At 54.4% G+C, this 9,338-nt stretch overlaps 1 protein-coding gene across 1 annotated transcript; it reads right to left on the reverse strand.

Annotated features, from left to right (window-relative positions):
- Window positions 1–302: 302 nt before the first annotated feature.
- MAD2L1 (mitotic arrest deficient 2 like 1) lies at window positions 303–7,138 on the reverse strand. The gene is made up of 5 exons (XM_059695585.1): window positions 6,958–7,138; window positions 6,029–6,175; window positions 2,664–2,784; window positions 1,682–1,785; window positions 303–1,084 (listed from the first exon to the last, which is right to left on the reverse strand). Exons 1-5 carry the CDS (start codon window positions 7,028–7,030, stop codon window positions 912–914), a joined length of 618 nt encoding a protein of 205 aa, XP_059551568.1. The 5' UTR covers window positions 7,031–7,138; the 3' UTR covers window positions 303–911.
- Between the last annotated feature and the right edge of the window lie 2,200 nt (window positions 7,139–9,338).

Below are 9,338 nucleotides of genomic sequence, written 5' to 3' on the forward strand. Positions count from 1 at the left end.
GGAACTACTGTGTGGAAACACTGGACAAAGCGGTGACACATGTCCCCAGGAGGGCGGAGCTAGACAGCACAAGGTCTCGTCACACTACACACAATCTGAAACCTCAGTGCGAGATGGGTTATCTCGGGAACTGTCCATTTCATATATCCAGATTGTGGTTAGCTGTGGGTAACTGAAACCATGGAACCAAACCCGACAGGGGGAACTACTGTACTGAGCCCACCTTAATCAGTGTTTAACTGGAGTAACCCCACACCCGTGTAAAGATATTTTAGGACAAATTTAAAACATGCACACATAACTTTATCAGTCATTTAAAGCTTGATTTTATAAAACACAAAAAGACATTAAGAGTTCTGTATCAGCGGAATTGAAACAGGAGAAATAGCGACAGATTTGTAAGTGTAAATTATATACATTAAAGTCAAGTAATTGAGGGTTTTCAATATGGAAACTATACAAATGAAATAAATGGCAAAAGGACCTGCTAGGAAGACTGTGACTGTGGCTGATCAGTTACTTTAGAACTAAACAAAGATTCTGATATTCGGACTTCTGTTGCTGTTCCATATTCACCTAGACTCGGAGTCAGGCTACTTGACTGAAAGTTCTGATTTAGGAAGGCATTTCGCTGAATAGCAAAAGTTTCCCATCTCCAGGTTCCGCCTTCAAAGGAGGTGACATTCCAGTGCTGACGTGACCTGCTGGTTCCCTTCGAACAGTGTCAACCCTATGGAAATCATGTCAACCCCATGGAGAGTCAAACAGGCACAAACAGATGGACAACACGCAGTGCAGTGAAGTACAAGGCTAAGTTTCCCCACCTCAAAAGTATCAATGAAACAAAACAAGAACTACAGTTGACTTGGCCTCAGGACACACGTGTGGGATTCCATTCCGCCCCGGCTCCTTCAGTCGTTGGCGGGGATCTTGTAGGCCACCATGCTGTTCACCTTGTGGATGGTCGTCGTGAAGGAGCGCAGGCGGACCTGCTCAGAGTTGGCAATGAACTGCGGTCCGGACTCTTCCCACTTCTCAGGCACCACCAAGTCTTTGTCTGTGTAGATCAGCAGGTCAAATGAACCTAAATTGGGGATAAAATCATTGAAGCACATTGTGTTCTCGAAACACTGGCCTCCCTGTCTCCATGGTGAATGACGGGTAGTGAGAGCAGACAGTTCGGCCTGGTCTCTAAGCACTGGGTTATCGCTCGTCCTCAATGGAACCTATTTTAGTGCAGAAAATACTGCACTCCTTTTACGTTATCTTATGAAAAATTCAAGTTTTGTTTTTATAACAAGAAAACCATTATAAACTATTTGCCGAGCGTCTCATCACGTGAAATGGCGTGTGAGCTGTGGCATGCATGCTGCGCAGAGTCGGGAGCTGTCTGGTGTGTGAAGGAGCCGCCCGGGAGAGCAGGTGTCATCACAGCCGTGGTCTTAGTTATGTACACGGAACATGCAGAAAGCGAGAATGTGACAGGAGTGACACCAGACTGCTGAATGCTGTCAGCCCCTCAGCATTCCCGCATTTCCTGGAATACTGCGTAACTTTTGCCTTAGAATGCCTTCTTCCCCACTCACAGCACGTGCGGCTAGCTAAGAGGGCATTAATAAAGGGGCCATTCTTAAAGCCGCAGATTGTCTTCTGAAGCCCGTGGGAGACACTAACTACTCACAGGAAGCCTCCAGCAGCGGCAGGAAGGTCACCGTGGCGGTGATCTGTCTGATGACCGAACGGATCTCGTCCTGGATGGCTTTCTGAGACTTCTCCCTGGGTGCACTGTCAAGGAGACCAAGCCAATCCATTCACTTTTAGTTGTTACATTATTTCAAACACTGACAGCATTATTTACCTGGTGAAATGCTTCCAAGTCAATCAAGTAAACTTTAAGGAGTTCGTTTTCCTTTAAATGAGTCTCAGTACATCCTTAGGACCTGTGCTAGGGGCACCATCTGTGCCGTTATCTCATTTCCTCCACCCACTCATCTACTAGGATCAGATGCGCAGCGTATCTGTCAGGTGTTCCAGTTAGGAATCCACCGCCTCTGAAAAGTAGAACGGGCAGCAGCATGGAAAAGGTGCTGGGCATAGTCACTCGGCACTTGTAGTGATGCCCAATGCCCACTTCCCCGCTGCCTCAATAGTCCTCACAGGCCACACGCTTCCTGGGTAGCCCAAAGGCTGCAGAAGCAAACGTGACTTCCCTCGCAGCAGAGCCGCCCCGGACAGTGCTTGACGCCAGCACCTCACGGTGGGCGCTTCCCCTCGGGGGTCTGGACACTTAAGAGCAAGACAGGAAGGACTAGAGCTGCACCGGAGCCTGGGAGAGTCTAGGAGTATCCCTGTGGCTAAAAGTACCTTCAAACACGTCCCCGAGTGGCCCACCTAGCAAACGTGTGCAGCTCTGCCCACTCCCCAGACACTAACTCTGGGCCCTCCTACGGAGACGGAGGGAGCAGGTAACGAACACTAACTGTACAAACCAGTGACGTGCTCCCCTCAGCAAGCCTCTGCCCCAGGGACCGGAACAAATTAACGTGTGTTAGCAACAAGGCTGCCTTACGGAACGAGTTCAGTATAACCAGGACCCATTTCAGTACGGAAAACAAGTTTTGGAAAAAATACACGGAAGTGGAAATGACTTAATTCACACTCACCTGTCATCTCTGGCCGTCTTGTCACACTCGATGTCAAACTGCCACCTCTCCAGGACCTCCCCATCTTCAATGTTCGAGATGACCACCACCAGCTTCTGCACGGAGCACTTGTACAGCCAATCTGCGGCACAGGAGGGGGCGCCCTGCTGGTCAGAGATGCTCCGCGGGCACCTCAGCACACCCACCCCCTCCACACTCCTCCCGCCGCACACCTACCCTGCCCACCTCAGCACACTTACCCCCTCCACACTCCTCCTGCCGCACACCTACCCTCCTCCACACTCCTCCCGCCGCACACCTACCCTGCCCACCTCAGCACACCTACCCCCTCCACACTCCTCCCGCCGCACACCTACCCTGCCCACCTCAGCACACCTACCCCCTCCACTCCTCCCGCCCCACACCTACCCCCTCCACACTCCTCCCGCCACACACCTACCCCCTCCACACTCCTCCCACCACACACCTATCCCCTCCACACTCCTCCCGCCACACACCTACCCCCTCCCCACTCCTCCTGCCACACACCTACCCTGCCCACCTCAGCACACCTACCCTCCTCCCCACTCCTCCCGCCGCACACCTACCCTCCTCCACATTCCTCCCGCCGCACACACGCTGCCCAGCCACAGCCTAGCCCGTTCCCTCGGCCTGTTAGTGGGGACAGCACTGGGTGCAGGGGGCAGTGACCAGGCGGCCCTCCCTCTCTAGTTCCCGGTGGGGACGCAGGAAGCTGGCGCTGATCTAACCATCGCACCAACAGATGTCAAACCATCGCTGTGATGACTGCCTGGAAGGTGAGCTCCACGGTGCAATGAGTGCAAAGTGGGAAAACGGACCCCCCAGCAGTTCTCACCAGGGGAGACAAGAGTCTGGCTCTAAGAACCCACAGCACTAACCAGCACAAGAGCGGGAAGGAGGCACCGAGTCCTACACTCCAAAGGGAAGACAGAGGGAGGACGGCAGGCCAATCCGCTGCGGTGAGGAGGGAGAGCACAAATTTAAGACATGCCACCTCCAGAGCCCAGGGAGGCACGACTGCCTAAAGCAGCGTGATGTAACCAGACGTGCATTTCAAACTGTCGTCTGGCTGTGATGAGGGGCAGGGCCGGGAGGCAAGAAGGGACACTGGCTAGTGACACAGGCAGGAGGTGGGCAAGGCCTGCGGGGGAACTGGGAGACGGGGTAGTAGAGAGGCCAGGGCGCTGTCGTGGTCATACCATGAAGGGTAGCTGGACTGCCTGCGAGTGTAAGCAAGAGGCGCGATCAGGGCAATGCCCGTTTCTGGCCTGTCACTGGCTGCACGGCTGATGCGGTCCCTGAGGCCAGAGGACTGGAAGGGGGATGGCCCCGCTCAGCTCTGTATGTGACTCTGAAGCACCTCAGACCGGCCGCACTCCATGGGGGCCGGAGCTGGGGAGGCCTGGCCGCAGGCGTCTGCATGGCACACGGCGGTGCACAGGGCCATCTAGCGCCTGGTGAGAAGGGGCCTGAGACTGAGCCCTGAAGAAGTGGGGGGTATATTCAGGAATCAGCAGCGTGCTTTTTAAAGACAGAAAACAATTTAGTAATATTTCAGGCTGTGGGCCACCTAGATCTCTGCTGCACATTCTTTTAAATTTGTAAAAAATATTCTTAGCTTGCGGACAGTACAAAACACAGGCCATGCCCTAACCGGTTTGGCTCAGTGGATAGAGCATCGGCCTGCAGACTGAAAGGTCCCAGGTTCGATTCTGGTCAAGGGCATGTACCTTGGTTGTGGGCACATCCCCAGTGGGGGGTGTGCAGGAGGCAGCTGATCGATGTTTCTCTCTCATCGATGTTTCTAACTCTCCCTTCCTCTCTGTAAAAATAAAAAAATAAAAACACAGGCCATATGCTGGAACTGGCCTCCTGGCCTTGCCCACCCTGGCACAGACCCACAACTCTGTATCATTTTAGCTCTGAACAGGAGGAGGTTGGGTGGTAATGTGAAGATTTTGGGGTAGGCGGTAATTTTTTTTTCTTTAAAATTGTAAATCATCCAAATCGAAACAGAGAGGTCAGAAACACAAGTGAGAACAAAGAGGTGGAGGCTGGTTTCGAACAGACTGAACAATTCACCTCTAAAAGAGTAAGTCCTCAGTTTTAACAAAAACAAAGACAGACGTTACACAGCAAGGTCTAGGAAGACGTGAGATGAAATGTCACAGGCGCAGCTTAGCCATGTCTCGCTTCCCATCAAATCAAGGCGAAGACCTAGACAGCAGCTGCCACAGGCTTCCAGGCCAAACCATCTGAGTGCAGCCCTGTGACAGGTTATGGGCGATTTAGCCCTGAAGTTAACAAAAATACCATGAAATTTTAAAAATAAAGATACTTGAAACAAGCAAACAAAAATAGGATTTGTGGATTAAAGATTTTGACAAAATGACCACTGTAGCCCTTTTTGGACACCAATGGGCAGATGGGTAGAAACATCCCACAGCTCAGAACAAGGGGAAGTGAGAATCTCGAGTGGAAAGAAACATGGAAGGGAAACATGGAAATATAAAGGAAGGAAAGACAGATGGGAACCGGGACTGCTCCCACCACACAGGAACTTCTGGAAAAAAAATGAAATGTTTAAACTCAGGCTGGATTCTTTGAAAAAGACAAATGGAAACAGGTGAAAATGAGAACACTCTACTATCTGTTCTATTATTTAGTTCTTTTTCTTCTTACTTCTTTGAAGTTTTAGTTCGCACACTGAAAAACAATTTTATTTACTTGATCTTAATAATGATGGCTTTAGACTCCACGCAAGTACAGGAAATGTATCATTAAGACTAGTGATTTTTTTTAAAGGGGAGAATGATGATTTTTCTTTTTTTTAAATATATTTTGATTTTTTTAAAGAGAGGAAGGGAGAGGGATAGAGAGTTAGAGACATCGATGAGAGAGAAACATCGATCAGCTGCCTCCTGTACACTCCCCACTGGAGATGTGCCTGCAAGCAAGGTACATGCCCTTGACCGGAATCGAACCTGGGACCCTTGAGTCCGCAGGCCGACGCTCTATCCACTGAGCCAAACTGGTCAGGGCTATACAGTGATTTTTCCCCCCCAACAGATAATAATTATGTAAAATTCAACTGGTTCCATTTGGCCACCCAACTGCAAAAGTCCCTTTGTAAGGGAGACGATGGAGGCCGTTCTGTTAGGCCGTCTATCAGATCCCTAGTATCAACGATGCTATGTGCTTCCTCCCACCAGGAGAGACGCTGTATTTGAGAGGGTCGCTTGTGTTACACCTCTGTGTGCACAGCTGACAAACGACCACCCAGACGCTGGAACCCGTGGGTTCTGGAAGCCCCGCCGAGCCCCACCTGCTCCCAGGGGTCCTACCTTTCAGCTGCTCCACCACGTTGCTCAGGTACTTCATGAGCGCGGGGTCCGTGGTGACCAGCAAGGTGAGCCCGTACTTCTGCACGCGAGTGAAGGTTTCGGACGGGTAAATGCCGCGCTGATACAAAATGCTGTTGATGCCAAATGCTGCGAGCGAAAGAGAGGTGACGTTATACCTTACCGATTTCTAACACCGTACAATGGAGCAGATGCAGAGAGCAGCTGCGGGCTCGGGTTTCGCGTGTGGTGCTGGGCTGTCAATGCCTGAGCACACGTGTTTTTGCGTCTTGCTGAAAGCAGCGTGGGATAAAGTGCCACTAAACATCCTCAAAATCTGGCTTCCAAGGAAGAGAGAGAGAGATACCTGCATCTCTATGGCAACAGAAGAAACATGCCAAAGGCGCAGGTTACCGCTGCCAATGTCACCCCACTGCAATCGGCGCCCCAACGCCCACCACGTGGTTAGCAGCTGTCACCGCCCGGCGGGCCGAAAGCCCCTCCCCCCGACCCTTCCCCTCCCTTCTCCTCCCCTGCCCTCCCCCTCCCCCCGTCCTCCTCCCCACAAGTCCCGCCAGGCTCAGCTGGAAGGCAGGACCGGCCCGGCTCTAAAGGGCGCCTCCCGAAGTGCCGGCTCCCCACCGGCCCGAGCCACCCGGCGGGCGCCGAGGCCTGAGCCCCGCCCGGCCGCCTCCGTCACTGGGGAGGCGGGACGGCCCGGGCGCACGGGACGGGGCCACACCGCCTGCGGGCCTCGGCGGCACCGGGCCGCCCTCTGCACCGCCCCAGCGAGCCCACCGCCGCCTCTCCCCCGACCCCCGTCCCGCTGGCGGGGGCCGCCATCCCCGCCCGCCCCGCCCGGGCCTGGCTCCCGCCCCGCCGAGGCCCGGCTTCCGCCCGCCGCCCTCCCGCTCGCCGCGCGGGCGACTCACAGAAGAACTCGGCCACGATGTCGGCGCTGCCGCGCAGGGTGATGCCCTGCTCCCGGGACAGCTGCCGCGCCATGGCCAGGCCCGCCGCCGGCGCGCGCCCCCCGCACAGGCCTCCGCGCAGCCCCAGCAGCTCCCGCCACTCGGTTCAAATGTAACGACGCAGCACGCCGCCGCCTCTGCGCAGGCGCACTGGGCCCGCCCCGCCCTCGCCCCGCCCCGCCCTCGCGGAGTCGGCCCGTCGCGCAGGCGCAGGGGACTCGGCCGGCAGTTCCGGGTTGTCCGCCGAGGGGAGGAGTCGCAGGCTCCTCCGGTCCCCGCCCCCTGGGTGGGGCGAGGGAAGGGGGCGGGGCCTTGGGAAGGGAGCCGCTCGCCAGGCCGCTGGGCCTGGCTGCTGGCGGCACCGGGGGTGGCAGGTGTTTTCCGGGGGCCCCAGCTGCGCCCTGGTGCCCCGGTGTCACCTGGTGGACGGGCAGGTGCGTGCGGCCGCGGGGCCACGCCTCGGGCTGCTGACCGCGGGCTGCTTTCCCGGGGTAGAGAAGCGGGCCGGGCAGGGGGACCCCAGCCTCCCGGAGAGGCCGCCACCGCCCCCCACCCCCTCACTCCCCCAGGAGGCCACGCGGCCACCGAGGAACTTTCTGGGGGTGATCCAGGGTCAGGGACTCCGCGCTCACAGCTCACTGTTTAACAGGTCTACCCTGGAAGCGGCTGCACACGCTGTTTGCAAAGGGGTCTGAGCTCTGGGGCTGAATCCCGGGAGCTGCAGATGGGGAGGCGTCCTGCAGGATCAGGGGTCTCCTGCAGGTTCGACCTGGGGTCTCATCCGAGCGCCCCTCTCGCTCCGTGGGTGGCAGAATTCGAGATGTGGTTCTTGCATGGAGGCCCTTGCTGTTAGCCGGAGGCCAGCCTGGCACCTTGGCCAGGTGGCAGCCCTTCTGCAGGCCTTGTCATCTGGGAGTCCCCCGCTCACCTAGTGAGGTCAGCCTCCATCAGGTCTCCCCTTGCTGACCTTGGTCCTGGAGGGCGCCTGGTGTGCACAGGCTCTGGAGGCTCAAGGGGAGGGTTACCTGGGACCTGCTCTCTGAGTCCAGACGCCACCCGTTTGGGGCTGTCTTAGAATTCTCTCTGAAAGGGTGGTAGATGCCAGACGTTGGTCAGTTCCAGAGTAAAATAGCATAAGGGGTGATAGGCTCACGGACCCAGTAAAATGTTTCTTACATCCTCCAGTCTCAGAACTTCCAGGAGACTTCCTGGGTTTCATAGTAACACTAGAGACCTGGTTCACGGATTTATGCACCGACCGGTGAGATCCCTCCTGGCCTGGCCTGTAGGGACCAAAACCAGCTCTCCCACATCCCCTGAGGGGTCCTGGATTGCCAGAGGCCGCAGGCCAGCCCGAGGGTCCCCACAGGTGCACGATTGGAGTGCATGATCAGGACCATGGGAGGGCTCCGGGGCATGTCCAGCCCATCTCACCCAGTCCTGATGGGCCAGACCCCAGCAACAAGCTAACCTACCAGTCAGAGCGTCTGCTCCCTGGTGGTCAGTGTGTGTCATAGCGACTAGTAGATCAGTGGAACCAAAGGTTGGACACTTAGCATAGCATATTAGGCTTTTATAATATATCAATGGTTCTCAACCTTGGCTGCACATTAGAACCACCTGGGAATCTTTTTAAAATCCTGATTTCTGGGCCTCATCCTCCGGATATTCTGTTTCTTTGTTACTAATGTTGTGGCTCCACCCCATAACAAAGAAACAGAATTTCCGGAGGATGAGGCCCAGAAATCAGGATTTTAAGAAGATTCCCAGGTGATTCTAATGTGCAGCCAAGGTTGAGAACCACTGTTATATAGGATAGTTTGTAAATGATCTGAAAATGCAAATAATTGTTAGTGCAGCTTGCAGACTCCAGAATTTAAAATCCTAGCAAAATACACGTGCTTTTTATATAGAGAGGGAGTGGGTATTAAGTACTTCGTGCTTTATGAGACGATAAAAGAGATAAATAAGGTTTGGGAGGCATGCACTTTTCGAGGAGTGTATAAATGTCCACACCTAAACAAAAAGGAAAAATGGAGGGCTCACAGACTTGGGCCTGTCTCCCACCTTCCCAGGCAGCCTCCTTACAGATACTCTGCTACCGGCATGCTCCTGTCCTTACTTTTCCACCTCACCGCTTTTCATAACGTGCCGCCCTCTGCCTAGAAATTTCGTTTTATCTGCTCTAATTCCTACTTCATTTATACTCTTTTTTTTTAAGCTTAAATGTTAGTGCAGGAAAGAATTTTTCTTTGACCCCTTCAGACTATAAGGTCCCGTTCTTCCATGTTCTCAAAGCATCTCACGGTGCTATTTCAGAGCATTGCTGTCATGCTCACAGT

Source organism: Myotis daubentonii, chromosome 5 (assembly GCF_963259705.1).
Source record: "Myotis daubentonii chromosome 5, mMyoDau2.1, whole genome shotgun sequence".
Classification (NCBI taxonomy): Eukaryota; Metazoa; Chordata; class Mammalia; order Chiroptera; family Vespertilionidae; genus Myotis; species Myotis daubentonii.